The sequence below is a fragment of the Oncorhynchus gorbuscha genome, linkage group LG21 (assembly GCF_021184085.1).
Source record: "Oncorhynchus gorbuscha isolate QuinsamMale2020 ecotype Even-year linkage group LG21, OgorEven_v1.0, whole genome shotgun sequence".
NCBI lineage: Eukaryota > Metazoa > Chordata > Actinopteri > Salmoniformes > Salmonidae > Oncorhynchus > Oncorhynchus gorbuscha.
The window spans coordinates 24814253-24834411 of record NC_060193.1 but is presented as its reverse complement, the minus strand read 5'-3'; the positions used below and the strand labels follow the sequence as shown (position 1 = coordinate 24834411).

The window sequence follows — 20159 nt, the reverse complement described above, 5'->3', positions numbered from 1 at the left end:
AATGACTGGGACGCGTCTCTGGCAACCGAAACCGATAAAACGAATGAATAGCCGGCTTGGGTAGCAAGCCTAGATTTGTCTTGGACTATAACTTGTAAAATGATGAAATAGTATCAATAAATTAATCAAAGTAATGTTTTTAATTAAAATATGTAAATCATTATTTGAATATGTTGGTAACCCGTTGTATAAAAGGGATAATGTTTCCAGACCTCGACTTCATCTCAGGCCTAACAACAGCTGTGCCAATATATCCTCCAAACACCTGCTTCTCTGGCATTACCACTTAAGTATGACATGTAAAACACAGCTAGTTAGCTAGCTAGCTTGACACACTGTAAGGTTAGCTTATCATGCTTTTCAGGACAACTCGACATTCCTCTTGCCAATCTTGGTCGACTGTCACGCCCTGACAATAGTCTTTTTATTCTCTATTTTGATTAGGTCGGGGTGTGACTAGGATGGGTAATCTAGGTTGTTTTATTTCTATGTTGGCCTGGTATGGTTCCCAATCAGAGGCAGCTATTTATCTGATTGGGGATCATATTTAGGCAGCCATTTCCCACTGGTTTTTTGTGGGATCTTGTTTTGAGTTAGTGCATGTGGCACCTCTGATGTCACGGTTTGTTGTTTGGTTCTTTTTTTGTTTGGAAGTTTCGAGTAAATAAATTATGTGGAACTTTAATCATGCTGCACCTTGGTCAGTCTCTCCACACAACCGTGACACGAAGACCTCCTATGAAGGTCCACAGTCCGGAACCTCCTATGAAGGTCCACAGTCCGGAACCTCCTACGACGGTCCACAGTCCAGAACCTCCTGCGATGGTCCACGGTCCGGAGCTTCTAGGCAAGGCATCCAGTCCTGCTACATGGCAGGAGCCTCCCTCTGCGCCAGTGCCCAGTCCAGGCACGGCGTCCAGTCCCGCTCCAAGGCAGGGGCATTCCTCTGCGCCTGTGCCCAGTCCAGGCATGGTGTCCAGTCCTGCTCCATGGCCGGAGCCTTCTTCTGCGCCGGGGCCCAGTCCAGGCATGACGTCCAGTCCCGTTCCATGGCAGGGGCCTCCCTCTGTGCCGGTGCCCAGTCCAGGCACGGTGTCCAGTCCAGCTCCAAGGCCGGAGCCTTCCTCTGCACCGGTTTCTGGTCCAGGCACAACGTCCAGTCCCACGCCAAGGCCGGAGACTTCCTCTGCACCGGTTCCCGTTCCAGGCACGGTGTCCAGTCCCGCTCCTTGGCAGGAGCCATCATCTGTGCCAATGTCCAGTCCAGGCACGGTGTCCAGTCCCGCTCCAAGGCCCGGAGCCTTACTCTGCGCCGGTTCCCGTTCCAGGCACGGTGTCCAGTCCCACTCCTTGGCAGGAGCCTTCGTCTGCGCCAATGTCCAGTCCAGGCACGGCGTCCAGTCCTGCTTCATGGCCGAAGCCTTCCTCTGTGCCGGTGCCCAATCCGGGTGCGGCATTCAACCCAGCTCCATGGCTGGGGTCCTCCTCTGCGCCGAGGCCCAGTCCGGGCACGGTGTTCTACCCGGCTCCATGGCTGGACCCGTGGTCTGGGCAGGGGCAAATTCCCACACCAGAGCCGCCACCGATGCTGGAGCCGTGGGATGAGCGGGTTCTTTGACCCGCACCAGAGCCGCCACCGATGCTGGTGGATCCGTGAGCGAAGTGGGTACTTCGCCCCGCACCGGCGCCGCCACCAAAGCTAGATGCCCACCCGGACCCTCCCCTATAGAGTCAGGTACTCTAAAGGGGGGCGGGGGCTTTTTATAGTCTTTTTATTCTCTATTTTGATTAGGTCGGGTGTGACTAGGATGGGTAATCTAGGTTGTTTTATTTCTATGTTGACCTGGTATGGTTCCCAATCAGAGGCAGTTGTTTAGCGTTGTCTCTGATTGGGGATCATATTTAGGCAGCCATTTTCCCACTGTTTTTTTGGATCTTGTTTTGAGTTAGTGCATGTGGCACCTCTGATGTCACAGTTCGTTGTTTGTTTCTTTTTTTGTTTGGAGGTTTCGGGTAAATAAATTATGTGGAGCTTTAATCACACTGCGACCTGGTCCGTCTCTCCACACAACCGTGACATCGACTCCTTCTTGCCTACTCCCGTCTCTCGGTCTTCTTCTAGATTCAAAACGTTATGACTGTAGACAGTCTGGTGCCTTATTGTCAAAAAGCAACCCACTGACACAGCATCACTTTTATCTCAAATTTCCAATGTTGAATGAAAAAACAAAGTGACAAATCATATTGATGCATACACTGTGTATACATAACATTAAGAACACCTGCTCTTTCCATGACATAGACTGACCAGGTGAATCCAGGTTAAAGCTATGATCCCTTATTGATGTCACTTACATCAGTGTAAATCTACTTCAATCAGCGTGGATGAAGGGCTGGAGGCAGGTTAAAGGATTTTTAAAAATCCTTGAGACAATTGAGACATGGATTGTGTATGTGTGCCATTCAGAGGGTGAATGGGCAAGACAAAAGATTGAAGTGCCTTTGAACGGGGTGTGGTTGTAGGTGCCAGGCACAACGGTTCGTGTCAAGAACTGCAACACTGCTGTTTTTTTTTAACGCTCAACAGTTTCCCATGTGCATCAAGAATGGTCCAACACCCAAAGACATCCAGCCAACTTGACAACTGTGGGAGGCATTGAAGTCAACATGGGCCAGCATCCCTGTAGAATGTTTTCGACATCTTGTAGAGTCCACGCCCTGTTGAATTGAGGCTGTTCTTAGGGCAAGGGGGGGGGGGGTGCAACTCAATATTAAGAAGGTATTCCTAATGTTTGGTATACTCAGTGTTTTTGCACTACACATACTTTTTTTGGGGGGGTGCTATTGTGAGACATGGTATTTAATGAAAATATAAATGTAGAATGAACGGTCCACCTTTAGTGTTTCCACTGGGGTACAATAACTACTGCGCTCGCACATGGCTTGAAATCACCTCCCCAGTTTAAGCACCTCCTTCCACGTTGAAATGACATAGTGTGCCCAGTGAGAAGGGCCCTTTAAACTTGAAAAAGATTCAACTTGAAAAATACTATCACTGACGCCTCAGAGGCTACATTCACATTTGGTTTAGTTTTTTACCTGATAAAATATCTTAATTAAATTGTTGGAATTATATCAGATTTATCCTAGGTAATAACGTTAATTTGTATTTGTGAATTTAGCAAAAATGGGACTAGATTAATTTCCTTAGATGAGAATTGTATCTCTTTTCATACCTATAGGGTTTTACATCAAGTGGATTTTCTGTGGAAAGGAATACCACGACCAAAAGGTGTGTGTGCCCAGGCACAACCCACTGATGACCTGCTTGTTTGAAATGTCTACACAGAGCTTGTGTTTTTGGTTGTCTGTGCTGCTGTTTCGTATACATGCACTGTTGACACTGTACACATGGTTGATACTTGTCACCTGCTGCACCATGTCTTCTAAAATGTAAATCTCCAGTTTTGAAACAGATAGAAACCTAATGGGGGGGGGGTAGGTATTAGGTTTTTGTCTTGTAATTATAATTACAGCCTAGGCTAAAATGTCTAAAGCTGTAATGTACTTTGAGATGGGGGGGACTAATCATGTCCAAACTTGCACAATTTCCTTTCATTCTGCTGTTATTAGGAAATAATAATGGAAATTCAAAAGTGTCTAACATTAGTTTTGGAGTAGCCTAGCATGCAGGCAGGCTGTCAGCGTGGACATGGCGCCTTATGTCAACCAGATGCATCAAACGCATCAAGTGGAAGTCATTCATTGTCAATGGAGCAGTCTGCAACGCTACGTTGGGGATAACGCACTAGGATAACGCACTAGGCTGTAGTGCCTTCTGTGTACCACGTGCATTTAATATCTTCAACTAGTGCGGTTGCTTTACTGTGCACTGGTACATGGAAGTACACAGACTCCAACTAGCTAGCTTTTAGCAACTTGAAAAGCGAAGCACGTGCATCAAGTACGAAAAATGCGGGCTACACATCCAACAAACAAAACGCATACACATATGGTGGAGATTGAGCGTTATGTAAACGGTATAGACTTTATACACAAGCCTCGCGTCGCCCAGGCGATTCTGAAACCTATACCCCAGTTGGAAATGCAGTAGCCTAGCCTTGAGATATTGGAAAACTTCACAGTAACATAGTTGGAACATCTGGGAAATGTTATTGAAGTCAGACCAATAGGCTACACTTTGTTTGTATAACCTTATGTTTTGTTTCTCGCCATGTTCTTCACATGATCCGTTATTTCCTTATAATATATGGGAACTCACAGCGCACCCCTTCACTAGATGAGCATCAGTAATTGTCTACTATGTGTTTAACTAAACAGGGTGCGTGGTGTCATAGTAGCCTACCGTGTTACTATATTTAATAGGTTACGGGAAATAATATGCTTATGGCGCAATGTGCAACGTAGACACGTTCAACAAGACAGAGATGTTTCATTGATATCACTGTGCATTTTGATATCTTGAAATGCTGCATGCATGGTGGTGATTCGAGTGTCAAACGTGTGTAGGCCTATAGACCAGTGAGCGGTCTGGGCATAGCAGTGACTTGATAAGCAAAGCAACAATAGATGTGGGCTGCGCTAGAAATATATTTTATTTCTCCGTGTCATTAGAATTGACCGATTTTTTTAGTTGGAACATATTTGACAATGCGCGTTCCAGACCCCGCCTGCTTCATAGCACGTCATTGGCGAGTAGTAGGGAGGGGGCGAAGGGACTCACTTCCCTGCCTACTTTTAATAGCTTTGTCATGTGATGGAAGCAGTTGTAAGACAGGTACCCTCAGTTCATTCTCGGTAAGGGGCAGTAGCCTGTGCGAGAGCGAGTGGAGCGCGAGTGGAATTCTTTTTGCCTGATTTCTTTTTTTTTGTTTCTTTCGGACCGTCATTCAGTGCCTGGATGGCGTGGGACAGGTGTAACCAGGACTCGGTCTGGAGAGAATTAGAGGTGAGCAGTTCTAAAATATCCAACTTATTGTCAACTGTACCGTTCTGGAACGTTGTGGGTGATGGACCTCACAGAACATCCAAACACGGTGATATCCGATAACGGCTTTTCCTTTGCTGGTGTTGGCACGGGATGCGTAATATCGCCGCTATTGCGCTGAGGATACGATAATATCGCCGCTATTGCGCTGAGGATACGATACGGGGAAATGCACTGGAATACGTGACAAGTGGAGGGGATAAAGCAAAATTGGTGCTTTTACTTCATAGTGTCGCGTTTAAGTCGTTGTATGTAATGTTGTAGGCTGCATGAGCGGTGCGTCTCTTGCAGCCCTGGAGTTTGCTGCTGGTCGCGTCTCCCTAGGATGTCGTGCAGTCGGAAAGAATGTTTACATGCGTATGGAGATCTTTCCAGTCAAAGTCTGTATTCGCTCTTGTGCTGATGTGAGAAGGGTCCGCTCTTGAAGTCCGAATGACAGAAATGTTTCTAAGTCAGGTATTGTACAGTGACAAAGAACACTCACGACGATATACGTGTCTTTTTATCGGGATTTTACGTGATTTGTTCAGTGGGATTTGTTCAGTGGAAAGTGCAGGGGTGATAACAGACACGGAGGGTTCGATATTACGGAGGAGCATCTTCTCTTACATGTATCGGGCGCGTCTTGACATTTCTGCCAACAACATCCGTTTGGAGGAGTAAACACATATCTGTAGCCTAGTTGCATATTACAAAATAGGCTATGAGAATGTTTTGACCGGTTAATGAAAATATTTGCGTAATTGCCATCGGTAATGTTTTTCCCACAGCATACTTTGTAAGCTCTTGGTTTAAAACGCACGGGGTATATTGTCGACTCAATGCAATGATTTTTACTTGAATAACTGGAAATAATGCAAATAGTGATTTGGAGATGGACGATAGACTAGAACTCTGATATTAGTGTTATGCATGTCTATGCAGTTTGTTTTAGGCATTGAGCTGTAGGCTATAGTCTGCAGTTACCGTCGACTTTAACGCATTCATGGGATAGAAGCTCATCTTCGATATGAAGCTGCTGTCGGTTTATCAGCTTTTCTCCATCTGTCTATTATCACCACTCGAGGCAAGATTGAATGACAATTATTCGCTTGACAAAACGCCTTGAAATGTCAGTTTAACCCACTACTTATTGACCAAGACCATTGACCTACGCATGTATTTGCTTTCCTTGACAGCCTGACAGCGAATTATTTTATGCACCAGTAACACTTCTTTACACTTTAACTTCAATTATTCATATCGATAGATGGATGCTCGGTCGTCTGGGCCAGCCTGTCAAATTATTATAATAAAAATAAAAATATATATATATTTTTTTCGTATCGGTATTTTCGAGTGTATCAACGTAGTGATATCTGCTGCCTATCTATTGTGTTGTCCCCCCCCCCTCCATTAAAAAGGTGCGTGTATTTCAAGAACCTGTCCTGCTTGTGACAGACATGCTAACTTTATTCTTTATTTTCTAAGTGTGTCAATTCATTCTGAGTTGAGTATAAATCATGCCGTGAAATTTCCAAAGACCGCCCCTTTACAACCAGGGAATTTCACTCAACATTCCCAGTCATATTCCTAATAATCTCACCATAGCAGGTGCTTGTATGTGTTCTGTGTGTGTAAATCACGTTGGCTCGCAGTGGCGGTTAGCGCACTCCCCCCTCGCTCTGTCTGGCGGCGCTATTTCATTAACACCCTTGGAAGTCGATGAGAAGATTGAGAGGAAATGTCAGATCTCTCTTTGATTTCTTTTTTTCGTATATCTTGATAAAGTGGGGCATTTTACAGGGCTAGGAGGGATAGAGACTATGATGAATTTGCATATTTATCCTAGTTTATGGGCAAAGGAGAGGGAGTTGTGTCGTAAATATAGCCTATGACCATGTCATCTCATGAGCGCAACCAGAGGCCGGATCGACTATGGCACGTGTTAGCCGGGGCGTTTTTCTTTTTTTGAAGCCTACCTCCCACATGGTATAGTAGGCTATCTGTCTCTCTGTTGCCCTGAGTCGAACCCTAGGCTCATCTCTCTCCATTCAGACGCCCTCTCCCTCTCTCTGGCTCCTGGGTATCACCATTAACTCTCCCTTAAGTCTGCATACATTGAATCCTGACAACTCTCTAGCCAACATTTATGACATTTGCCAAACTTAAGACGCCTGTTTATCTATGCATAACGAGGGTGTCAGTGAGAAGACGCGAGAGTAAATTTGGGATAAAAAAAAATACCTGCATTTGGCTCACTCGAGCTGATATCTCCTTGCTTGCCTAGGGGTTTCTCTCGCTGTCGAGTAGAAGTGACTGCCATGTTCCAGAACAAGATGCATTGCGTGCAGTGCTGGCATAACCTTGCCTCAAAGCAAGCACGGGCCGCTGAAGCAATTAACATTTGTAACATATTGGCACCTGAATAAGAAATGTAGGTTAGCAAAGCGCCTTCCTGGAACGTGTTTACATTGAGCTTGCAACCGTTGGCGCAGAGTCAAACTTCATTGCCCCATCTTCCTCCTCTCTTCACACCACACGTATTTAAAAGTCTGTGGATCCCCTCAACGCAGTTCGATGAAGCGATGATTTGTGTCTGGAGAGCGGCGGAGCAGCTGTCGCATAGGCCCCTATATAAAAGCGGACAGTGACGAATGAAATGGCAGCATTTAGCATCACCGCGGCCCGCTGTATCACATGTACGGGGTGGAAAACGACTGTTGGGTCAGAGTGAAATTTGTGCCATGGCTACCGCTGCCATTGTGTTAACGCGCCCAGGTCAGCCAGTCAGGTGGCAAGTCTAGCCATGCTGTCATTCAAATGAGGTTGACCCCGAGAGTTCAGCCTATCAGTGACATGGACATAAAACCATAGGAAGAATACCCATGGAACACGATGTTGACTGAATTATCAGGCTTTATGAATGTCTGACCTATTAGGCCAATAGGCCTAGCAGGATTTCCTAGTCTACTAAAATGAACCATGCAGTATGAGAAATGTAAAAAGGTAGGCCTATCAATAAAGATAACTTGTTATCATCAAATACATAATGAATGTCCTCAAGGCCAGGATGTAGTGTACAGATATTGCATAATAACCATAAAATAATACCTGTGGGGGTAACGGCTTGTGAATTAATGTGAAAAAGTAGCTTCCATCATTTGCCTCAGTGTGCGTGTGTGTTTGTGTGTGTGCGTTGGTACGTACGTGTGTGTCTGCGCACCTTTGTGTGTGTTGATGGGTTTTTGACACCTTCCGTCTTCTCGTCTCCCCAGTGTGCTGCCTTGGTTGGCGAAGACCAACCCCTCTGTCCGGACCTCCCGGAACTCGACCTCTCAGAGCTTGATGTCAGTGACCTGGATGCGGACAGCTTCCTGGGCGGGCTCAAGTGGTACAGTGACCAATCAGAGATCATTTCCAGTCAATATGGCAACGAGGCTTCCAACCTCTTTGAGGTAAGAGAGCATATCATACTACAGCTTGTTTTTATTTCCCCAAGTCTCTCTGCTCCCCTTTGCCCCAGTATCACACAATTTATGACACGGTCGTTAACTATTTACGGATATTTTGGTAGCCTGGACTCTTGTTCAGTATGTATTTTTCCATCTAGGAAGTGGATGCGAGGTAAATGAACTCTTCAGAGGTCACCAGCCTGAGCTCAGTCAGCGATAGAAACAGACGCGTCACACATGCTGAGTTTGCTATCTGTTGAAAGCCTTCCAGGTACATGATAAAAACCCCCGCCTCGTACAGTATGTAGTAGTACCGACTGTATTGAGAGAGGGACTTTATATCCCCCTGAAAAGTACGAAGTCAAGATAACAGGGGTTTGGCGATAAGCCTGGAGACCTTTGTACTGTCCTTTGGCTTCTCTCCCTGACAGTACCTTATCAATCCCCCAAGTCATTTATTACAGTCCAGCCACTGCTCTACTCTGCTGCGGCAGGCATCTAAAGGAGCAGAGGAAATTAAACCCAGCTCTTGGCCCTTTGGCCCCCATATTATGGCCATATTGCGAAAGCCCCCTTTTCCAAAAGGTTTGGGAGGGAAGTGTTCAACTTTCAACCTGCGGCACTCTCTCTCTCATTCAGGGAGGCAAAGTCCACTGAAAGTAGCATGCTGGGGGGAAGTAAAGTCATTTGGGACAAGTAAGCTAGGAGAGACAGTTCATTACTGGTTTATCAGTGGGGAGATAGGCGAGGAACATGGAGATTGGTGCTGGCTTGGCTGGAGAGAGGAGAATGCTGGAGGGGAATGCCACTGTTGGTCTGTGGCTTGTCATGCTGTCACGTTTTCGGAGGCGGAAAGTGTGTGTCTCAATGGCCCCAGTAGGGGAGAGGTTGATAGCGGACAGAATTCTTTCCACACACACACACACACACACACACACACACACACACACACACACACACACACACACACACACACACACACACACACACACACACACACACACACACACACACACACACACACACACACACACACACACACACACACACACACACACGCACGCCTCCCTCCCTCCCTCCCTCTGGTCCTTCAACCTAGTGCCAGTGAGGGGCCCCGAGACAGTCCCTTGTGCTCCGGGGTCCTAAAGTGCTAGTCGTGTGACTCCGGACCCTCAGAGTGATATGGCCTGCGGCCGATGAGGGGATGGATAAAAATACAAGCTAGCATGTCTGTCAAGTGTGTGTGTGTCACATTTTAAAACACAATGCACTCTTTGAGGTAGCCAGCATAGAGAAACCAGCACTGTACGAAGTGTGTGTGTAGGATACTACATTATTTCAACACACATACTACACAGCTACGATCAGAAAACAGCTGTAACGTTCGAAAAACATCTGAGCACTAATGAATGTGATGCATTTCAAATGAGCTGGCTTTACAGTCAATGAATGTATTCCTTGTGCTTGTGGTTGCCATCTGGAATTGGAAAGTGGAAAGTTTTCAAGTTGCCATACGAAGTGCTCAGTACATCATACTGCAACGCTGGGAGTTGGCTCGTGTTATTAGTAATCCTTACTAATCTGACAGGGGAAAAATGGTTGGTTCTCTCTCTGTGTTTGTGTGTGTGTGCGTGCACGCTCACAGATCAGAGGCTTGGGGCTGGGGGTTGCCGCACAAACTTTCTGCGCTTCCCTGATTGGCCTGTGTGGGGCACTGCAGTGCCCAATCACAACGTCAGGTTTTAGAACTGGTTAATGATTGGCCAGCTGTTATGTGAAACAAGTTGGCACAGGGGACTTTGTGTTCTTCCTCTCTCACAATCTACTGCCAATGTTTTCTTAAACTACCTGACTAGAGGTTAATGGGTGTTCGTGGTAGGTCGTCTCTACCCTAACCTTAACCTTAAACAATGCACAAACGAATGAATACACACGCACACACACAAACCTCATAGACATACAAATCCACACACATACTTACATAACTACTGCACACACAAATGCGCATAGTCTCTCTCTCAGTCTCTCTCACTAATACTCTCTCTTTTTCCACACACACACACACACACACACACACACACACACACACACACACACACACACACACACACACACACACACACACACACACACACACACACACACACACACACACACACACACACACACACACACACACACACACACACACACACACACACACACACACACACACACACACACAGAGTGCTGAAGGGCCCGTTGCTCAGTTTTTTTTTATCCCGCATGTGTGATTTGCCATGGAGTTCTTCTAGTGTGCACAGAACAAAACAGGCCCTGGCTGGCAGGCAGATGAGCAGAGAGATCGAAAGCGAGACAGAGAGATAGGATCGGGGAGCAGTAGCAGGAAAGGCACAGTGGATTGTTGTGAACTTGACGGTTGATGCCCTTCAGTGTCAGTTCGCTTGGCCATGATTCATCTGGAGCATCTCCGGGGCTAAAATGGTGGAGTTGAGTCTGGAGGTGGTAGGGGAGTGGAGGCCGCTTCCCAGGGAGGGTGCCTGGAAGCTGGGTGCAGCTGTCACCGTGGGGCCCCGCTCTGGAGGGTGGGCGGTAGGGAGGGGGAACCAAGACGGGGAGATGTGTGCTAGGCTGGGCTCCCTCTGGCTACTGCACACAACTGGAGGGAGGGGGAGGGCGTGAGAGATAAAGAGAGAGATAAAGAGAGAGAGAAACAGATATAAAGAGACAGAGTGAGAGTGATAGAGGCAGAGTGAGAGTGATAGAGGCAGAGAGAGACTGAGACCGCAAGAGAGAGACACCCTCTGATGCCAGAGAAAGAAAGCTTTGTCTTTCCTTCTTTAAGAACAGCCTCTGAGAATCCTTCCTAAAATGGACCCCCTACCCTGGTTGTGTTTTAATGAACTTCAGTCTCGGTCCAACGCTACTTGGGGAAGAAGAACAAGTCTTGTTTTTGTAGCGTTGGCACTGATGTAGATGCTGCCGGCCGCGTGACTGGCGGTGGCAAATGTGTAAGCAGCTTTATTATTATACACCCAGAATTTTGTTTTTTTTAAAGTCGCTGGCTGTCGATAATGTGAACATCTAGCGTGAAGTTGGTTTGATCATTAATGGACCAGGGTGATTGTTCACATCCTGCACATGGGCTATTCGTGTGTGTGTTTGGTGTGTGCGACTACTATCAAGTGTTTGATATAGAGTGTGTGTGTGTGTGTGTGTGTGACTGTCTGCTTGTGGGTGCACGTTTTTGTGTGTGTGTGTGTGTGTGTGTGTGTGTGTGTGTGTGTGTGTGTGTGTGTGTGTGTGTGTGTGTGTGTGTGTGTGTGTGTGTGTGTGTGTGTGTGTGTGTGTGTGTGTGTGTGTGTGTGTGTGTGTGTGTGCTTGTCCATGTGCATTGTGTGTGTTCTTTCCCTTGGATGGCCTATTTTACAGTACTCTGCCAGTGTTCTTCAGCGGGATCCGGACAACACTGAGAGTGGCACACAGCCTCTTACAAGGCCAGCTATCAGTCTGGACCACAGTGTGCTCTCACACCTCTTCAACACGCCCCGGCTACTAAGCCAACACTTTCTATATCGGGCTGTGGTTGTTGGGTCTGCCAGTGAGATTATGTCCAGAACTCCCCAACCGGTTGCCAATGTGGACTCAGAATCACTCCAGGATACTCAAACAACATATCTCGATTCAGATTACGCTGTCTTCAATCCCTACCATAAACCTTATGCAGATTAAGCGAGATCTAATCCTAAATCAGTGGTTAGGAGCAACTTTATCCCCACTCCATCAAATATGGCTGCCGTCTCCTTGTAAGGAACGAGTGGAAATGACATTTGCCCAATGACAGCCGGTCCTCAAACACTCTGATCAAGCCATTTATAATAATAATAATAATAATATATGCCATTTAGCAGACGCTTTTATCCAAAGCGACTTACAGTCATGTGTGCATACATTCTACGTATGGGTGGTCCCGGGGATCGAACCCACTACCCTGGCGTTACAAGCACCATGCTCTACCAACTGAGCTAAAGGACCACATTTAAAGATGACTCTATCCCCAGCTGTCAATCTCTCAACATTACGCAGTAAAGATATCAGACCATTAACAGAGTCTCTTATTAACAAAGATAGTGAGGTAGTTAACATCGCTAGAGGTAAAACAAGATGTCGATTGCGTGCCTCTGTCTGAAACAAGTCGCTGATCCCGCGGATTGAGTGATTGGCGTCATTTTCGCGGCGAGGATAGAATCCCGCCGTGGAGTGCCAGCGGAAATCCCCCAACTGATGAATTAAAAACAAGAGAGTCTGGTGAGAGAGGGAGTGGAGGATTTAGGGCATTAGCCAGGTACTGTATATGCAATGGCTTTTTCTGTGTTGGTCGCACACAAACACACGCTAGATTAGTCATCGGAGGTGGGCGATCTTGCTTACGGCGGGTTTGGGATTGTTAAAGGAAGAAGGTATTATGCCTCCGAGACAGAGGTCCCTCCTCTGTTTGTTTCATTTTTGTTTGTTTATGTGTTGTTCAAATGTTTCCCTGGGCAGATGCAGTGCTTACGCATAGCGGGCCGAGGAAGAGGAAGACAGCCCGGATTGATTAGGGGGGTGTGTGTGTGTGTGTACGTTTGGAAGTGCTGAATGTGTCGCGATCAAAATGTTTGTTTAATAGTCTCCCCTCCCTCACCCTAGACACTCACAAGTAGTAAATTTACACACACACACACACACACACACACACACACACACACACACACACACACACACACACACACACACACACACACACACACACACACACACACACACACACACACACACACACACACACACACACACACACACACACACACACACACACACACACACACACCTTCATCACCCCCTTTTACCAGTCCCCGCTGAACGCTGGCTGCGTTTACTTTGCAAATTTATGCTGACATTTGAGAGCACAGCACACGCACCCTTTCTGCAGTTCAGCAAGGGTGGCTAAATTATCATACTGTTCTGTATAATATGATTCTCTCAAGTGAGCCCTATTAAAATAAAACACACTTCCCATAATTGTTAGGACCCCTACTTTGTGCACAAACAATGTAGTTTGATAAAAGCTAGGCTCCCCTTCTTCTGATAAACAGAGGCAATCTCTGTAACAGTGTAACAGACTCACAGATCTGCCATTCTGGCTGTAATGTAGTCTTGTGGTTTTTTGGGGGGAGGGGTGTTGCAAGTGTGCTGATCAAAATGTTATGTTCCAATACCCCTTTCTTCCAACACACACAGGCACACTCAAGTGTACACGTATAGGCACTCACTCACACGTGAACACACACACGTCAGCACACACACACGGTTGAGTCGGAGCGTTATCTCTGAGCGTCTGTCAGATTCATTCCACAGCAAAGAGATACTCTCACTCTATCTCTCTCCTTCTCTCTATCTCTCTCTCCCCTCCACAATACTCCATTGGCTCTCACACAGACACACACACACAGAAACACACAGACAGACACACACACACAGACACACACACATAGACACTCTCCCCAAAGGATGTCCACAAACAGCCCCGTTACATTTCATATCCAGTGGGCATAAAGAAATGGATTCACCCGCAGACTGAGGGATGGGGAGGAGGGGGGAGGGAGTGAGGGAACGAGGTGAGCGAGGCAGCCAAGAAAATAGTACCCTCAGGGCATGTTTGGAAAAGAGCAAGAGGGAATATCTTTTGGTGGTCGCTTGGCAGGCTGGCTGGCTGACTGTTGTATGTCTTCCTAAAGAGATACACTGCTGATTGAGGGCTGGGTTGGAGCAAGTAAGTGCCCCAGCCGAGTGTCCTCGAACGTATTAGCTGATTGTATCTGCTTAACAAGACACCTGCACACACACACACACACACACACACACACACACACACACACACACACACACACACACACACACACACACACACACACACACACACACACACACACACACACACACACACACACACACACACACACACACACACACACACACACACACACACACTTCTATTCAATCAGACGTCACCGGTACGGCCAAGAGTTTAATGGGTTTTGTGTGTGCAAGCGCTAGCTGGACTGTCTGTCTAATGTTTCGGGGTCTGTGTATCTAATGATGAAAAGCTTTGGGTCCCACCTCACACAGAGAACCGTACTGGACTGGGCATGGATGGAAAACACACTAACTGTATCATCTGACAACACCATAGACACTGCATTCGGAAAGTATTCAGACCCCTTGACTTTTTCCACATTTTGTTACGTTACAGCCTTATTCTAAAATGGATTCAATGTTTTTTTTCCTCATCGATCTACACACAATACCACATAATGTTTGAAAATGTATTACAAATTAAACCCAGATATATCACATTTACATAAGTATTCAGACCCTTTACTCAGTACTTTGTTGAAGCACCTTTGGCAATGATTACAGCCTCGAGTCTTCTTGGGTATGACGCTACAATCTTGGCACACCTGTATTTGGGGAGATTCTCCCATTCTTCTCTGCAGATCCTTTCAAGCTCTGTCAGGTTGAATGGGGAGTGTTGCTGCACAGATATTTCCAGGTCTCTACAGATATTTTTGATTGCGTTCAAGTCCGGGCTCTGGCTGGGCCACTCAAGGACATTCAGAGATTTGTCCCGAAGACACTCCTGCGTTGTCTTGGCTGTATGATTAGGATCGTTTTCCTGTTGTAAACTGAAACTTCGTCCCAGTCTGAAGTCCTTAGCGCTGTGGAGCAGGTTTTCATCAAGGATGAAAACTCTGTACTTTGCTCCATGCACCTTTGCCTCGATCCTGACTAGTCTCCAAGTTCCTACCGCTGAAAAACATCCACCTTACATGCTGACCAGAACGCTAGTGTGCGTACATCCGTCATCGCGTGCATGTTGATTTTATCCACCCACACCAGGTCACACAGGTTGAAATATCAAAACAAACTCTGAACTAACTATATCCATTTGAGGACGGGTCGAAAAGCATTGAACATTTATGGTAATTTAACTAGCTAGCTTACTGTTGCCGGCTAATTTATCCCGGGATATTAACATTGGGTTGCTATTTTACCTGAAATGCACAAGGTCCTCTACTCAGACAGTTAATCCACAGATAAAAGGTTCAAGTTTGTTTCTAGTAATCTCTCTTCCTTCAGGCTTCTTCTTCTTCGGACTCTATATGGCGGTTGGCAACCAACTTTAAGGTGCATTACCACTACCAACTGGACACCCATGTGGGTATATGCACCTAAAAACCAATGAGGAGATGGGAGAGGCGGGACTTGCAGCACATCAAGCTTCACAAATAGAACCAAGTTCTATTTTAGCGCCTGGCTACGCAGACGCTCGTTGACGCTCGCAAGCAGTGTGGGTGCAATGATTGAATAACACGTATGTGTACATTTACTTTGCAACGTGAGCGGTGTGGTCAGCATGTTTGGTGATGGTGCCAGGTTTTCTCCAGAAATGACTCTTGGCATTCAGGCCAAAGAGTTCAATCTTGGTTTCATCAGACCAGAGAATCTTGTTTCTCATGGTCTGAGAGTCTTTAGGTGCCTTGTTAAATGGTGGGTGCCATTTACTGAGGAGTGAGTTCTGACTGGCCACTCTACCATAAAGGCCTGATTGGTGGAGTTCTGCAGAGATGGTTGTCTGGAAGGTTCTCCCATCTCCACAGAGGAGCTCTTTCAGAGTGACCATCGGGTTCTTGGCCAAGGACCTTCTCCCCCGATTCCTCAGTTTGGCTGGGAGGCCAGCTCTAGAAAGAGTCTTGGTGGTTCTACATTTTTTTCATTTAAGAATGATGGTGGCCACTGCGTTCCTGTGGACCTTGAATGCTGCAGAGATTCTTTTGGTAACCCTACACAGATCTGTGCCTTGACACAATCCTGTCTCTGAGCTCTACAGACAATTCCTTTGACCTCATGGCTTGTTTTTTTATCTGACATGCACTGTCAACTGTGGGACCTTTATATAGACAGGTGTGTGCCTTTCAATATCATGTCCAGTCAATTGAATTGACCACAGGTGGACTCCAATCAAGTTGTAGAAACATCTCAAGGATGAGTAATGGTAACAGGATACACCTGAGCTCAATTTCGAGTCTCATAGCAAATGGTCTGAATACTTATGTAAATAAGTTATTTCTGTTTTAAATGTTTTATAAATGAGCATACATTTCTAAAAACCTGTTTTCGCTTTGTCATTATGGGGTGTTGTGTGTAGATTACTGAGAAGAAAAAAAATATTTGATCAATTGTAGAATAAGGCTGTAACGTAGCAAAATGTGAAAAAATTCAAGGGGCTGAGTACCTTCCGAAGGCACTGTATAAGGTCCCAACACGGGTGGGGTCAGCTATGTGACCTAGTGTTCTGTATGTCTCCCTCCTGAACCCCCTAATGAGGACATGGGGGTAAAGGTTAACCATGAAGAGGCCACATCCACCTCGCATTTCCGTCAAAGTAGAATCTGACTGCCAGCCACAGGAGTGAAGTCCTCATGACAGGTTTATTGTATATTGTTTTTCCTTTGAGGTTGTAATGTGTGTTGGGTGTGTATGTTGTTTGCTTGTTTGTGTGTTTGTGTGTTGTTGTTGTTCTTAGAGTGAGAGTAAGGTGTAAAGTTGTCATGCCGTTGCTGCAATAAGTAGGCACCCACACTTCCTCAAGCTATACTAGTAGCTTGTGTGTGTGTGTGTTGAGTGTGTGGTGTGTATATGTGCGCACGGGCACACACAAGAGAGTGAGACAACTTATAAAAATACCAGGTGGTGACGTTTGCATGTGATGAATGGCTAGTCGCTGCACTTCCATAGCATTCCTGTCTGTGTGTGTGTGTGTGTGTGTGTGTGTGTGTGGCTATTTTTAGTGCGAGAGCGTAATCTGTACTAAGAGCCTTTCAGGACCGCTTCTCTTTACCCTGGCCGGAAATGCTAAGCCAATAAGCCCCCTGCACGCACACACACACACACACACACACACACACACACACACACACACACACACACACACACACACACACACACACACACACACACACACACACACACACACACACACACACACACACACACACACACACACACACACACACACACACACACACACACACACACATACAAATACACGCAGGAACCCAAACCGCAAGCCAAGCCTTCCTGTATTATTTAATAATGTATACTTTCAAGCGGGTGGGAGTTAAAAACACTTGCTTTTTAGAGAGGGATAGAGCGAGAAAGAGTAACAGAATGAGTGAGAGCGAGGCAGAGTAAGAGAGAGAGAGAGAGAGAGAGAGAATAGAGTGAAGAGAAAGGAGAGAAAGTGAATTGAAGAGAGAGTGAGAGCAAGTGAACGATAGAAAGAAGGAGAGAGGCCCTCAATCCGTGGGTTCAGTGATTAGATGTGAAGTGCTATCAGTCCTGTGTGATCCTCCTCTCCAGGAGAGGCATATCGATCAGAGGTGTGCAGCCCTCCCCATCCCGGCAGCCCTGCCTTGCTACAACTAGCATTTCTGCACTAGCGCCTCTCTCTTTCCTAGACCTACTCATAGAATAGGATGGAATAAACTAAAAAATTGTCGTGATAGAAAAAAATGTTCTCTTACAAAGTAGCTTGTCTTGGTTGTTTGTACTTCCGAAAGAGTGTGCAGTGTTTCTTTTTCTTGTATGCCTTCTGATGTGGAAGTCAAACTCACAACCCTGGTCATTCCGGAACTACGTTCAAGACCAATTGAGCTACGCGAACTGCATGCTTATGGTTCAAGCTTGTGTTTTCTATTGGAACATTTGGGCTCAGGCAGGGCCTTGAATAGTTGTAAAAGCTCTTGAAGTAACTCCTTGTGCTTGAGTGAGTGGCTGCTGGGATGACGCACATTGGCTTGACAATCATTACCACTGACAGACAGTAGGCTAAGCAGAAAGCTGTGGCATGGACATTGACGGTGTGTGTGTATGTGTGTGTATGTGTGTGTGTGTTTGTGGGAAAGGGAGGGGGAAGTGTGTGTGTGGGGGGGGGGGCCTGTCTGCCTGTCTGCCTGTGTGTGTGTGTGTTTGTGGGAGGGGGTTTGTCTGCCTGCCTGTGTGTTTGTGGGAAAGGGGGGTGTCTACCTGCCTGTCTGCCTGCCTCTGTGTGTTTGTGGGAAAGGGAGGGGGTTTGTCTGCCTGCCTGTGTGTGTGTGTGTTTGTGGGAAAGGGAGGGGGGTTTGTCTGCCTGCCTGTGTGTGTGTGTGTTTGTGGGAAAGGGAGTGGGGTTTGTCTGCCTGCCTGTGTGTGTGTAAGTCGCTCTGGATAAGAGCGTCTGCTAAATGACTTAAATGTAAATGTAAATGTGTGTCTTTGTGGGAAAGGGAGTGGGGTTTGTCTGTCTGCCCCTGTGTGTGTGTTTGTGGGAAAGGGAGTGGGATTTGTCTGCCTGCCTGTGTGTGTGTCTTTGTGGGAAAGGGAGTGGGGTTTGTCTGCCTGCCTGTGTGTGTGTCTTTGTGGGAAAGGGAGTGGGGTTTGTCTGTCTGCCCCTGTGTGTGTGTTTGTGGGGATGGGATGGGGGGGTTGTCTGCCTGCCTGTGTGTGTGTCTTTGTGGGGATGGGATGGGGGGGTTGTCTGCCTGCCTGTGTGTGTGTCTTTGTGGGAAAGGGAGTGGGGTTTGTCTGTCTGCCCCTGTGTGTGTGTTTGTGGGAAAGGGAGTGGGGTTTGTCTGCCTGCCTGTGTGTGTGTCTTTGTGGGAAAGGGAGTGGGGTTTGTCTGTCTGCCCCTGTGTGTGTGTTTGTGGGAATGGGATGGGGGGGTTGTCTGCCTGCGTCTGTGTGTGTGTCTTTGTGGGAAAGGGAGTGGGGTTTGTCTGTCTGCCCCTGTGTGTGTGTTTGTGGGAATGGGATGGGGGGGTTGTCTGCCTGCCTGTGTGTGTGTCTTTGTGGGAAAGGGAGTGGGGTTTGTCTGTCTGCCCCTGTGTGTGTGTTTGTGGGAATGGGATGGGGGGGTTGTCTGCCTGCGTCTGTGTGTGTGTGTTTGTGGGAATGGGATGAGGGGGTTGTCTGCCTGCGTCTGTGTGTGTGTGTGTGTGTTTGTGGGAAAGCGAGGGGGTTTGTCTGTCTGCCCCTGTGTGTGTCTCTGCTGTGTTTATGGGAAAGATTAGGTGGTTCATTCTCACTGGAAGGATGTACACACATTTGTTATGAAGCACATTTGGGAAAAGTGTGTGTCCTCCGATGGGGCTGTTGACCTAATTTTAACGAGCTCTAGCTCGAAGTCCCTCTATTCCTCCATCCCTGTCTGTGTCCATTACCACGTTAGTGTTGTTATTACTTATATTAACTGGCAGACTGAGTAGGCTTTGTACCCAGACAATTTTGTCTAGTAGCCTAGTGGTTAGAGTGTTGGGCCAGTAACCGAAAGGTTGGTGGATCAAATCTCTTAGCTGACAAGGTAAAGATCTGTCGTTCTGCCTCTGAACAAGGCAGTTAACCCACTGTTCCTAAGCCGTCATTGTAAATAAGAATTTGTTCTTTAACTGACTTGCCTAGTTAAATGAAGGTACAATTTTTTTTTTTATAAATGCTGGCCAATTCCGAGCAGAATAAACAAGGCCTATATCAATGGGCAACGTCATATCAAAACATCCTCTTCTTCTTGCTGAAGTGTGCTCTTGTTCACTCCTCCCCACAAAAAGAAAAGCATTGGATTGGTGTAGGCGTGGGATAGA

General features: G+C 46.6%; 1 protein-coding gene and 1 long non-coding RNA gene across 10 annotated transcripts in view; one reads left to right on the top strand and one right to left on the bottom strand.

Moving 5' to 3' along the window:
- The window catches only part of LOC124008107, a 63987-nt gene extending 55582 nt beyond the window's left edge, over positions 1-8405 (bottom strand). The window contains exon 1 of one of the 2 annotated variants that reach the window (XR_006834054.1): positions 8198-8405. This is a non-coding gene — a long non-coding RNA (uncharacterized LOC124008107). The remainder of the gene's footprint in view (positions 1-8197) is intronic. The other variant, XR_006834055.1, reaches the window with a different exon arrangement.
- Positions 4781-20159, top strand: part of ppargc1a (peroxisome proliferator-activated receptor gamma, coactivator 1 alpha) — a 48932-nt gene continuing 33553 nt past the window's right edge. For all 8 annotated transcript variants that reach the window (XM_046319087.1, XM_046319086.1, XM_046319082.1 and 5 more), the window contains exons 1-2: positions 4781-4969; positions 8266-8445. In XM_046319087.1, coding sequence (XP_046175043.1) covers positions 4922-4969; positions 8266-8445 — 228 coding nt within the window. In that variant the 5' untranslated portion in view covers positions 4781-4921. The remainder of the gene's footprint in view (positions 4970-8265; positions 8446-20159) is intronic.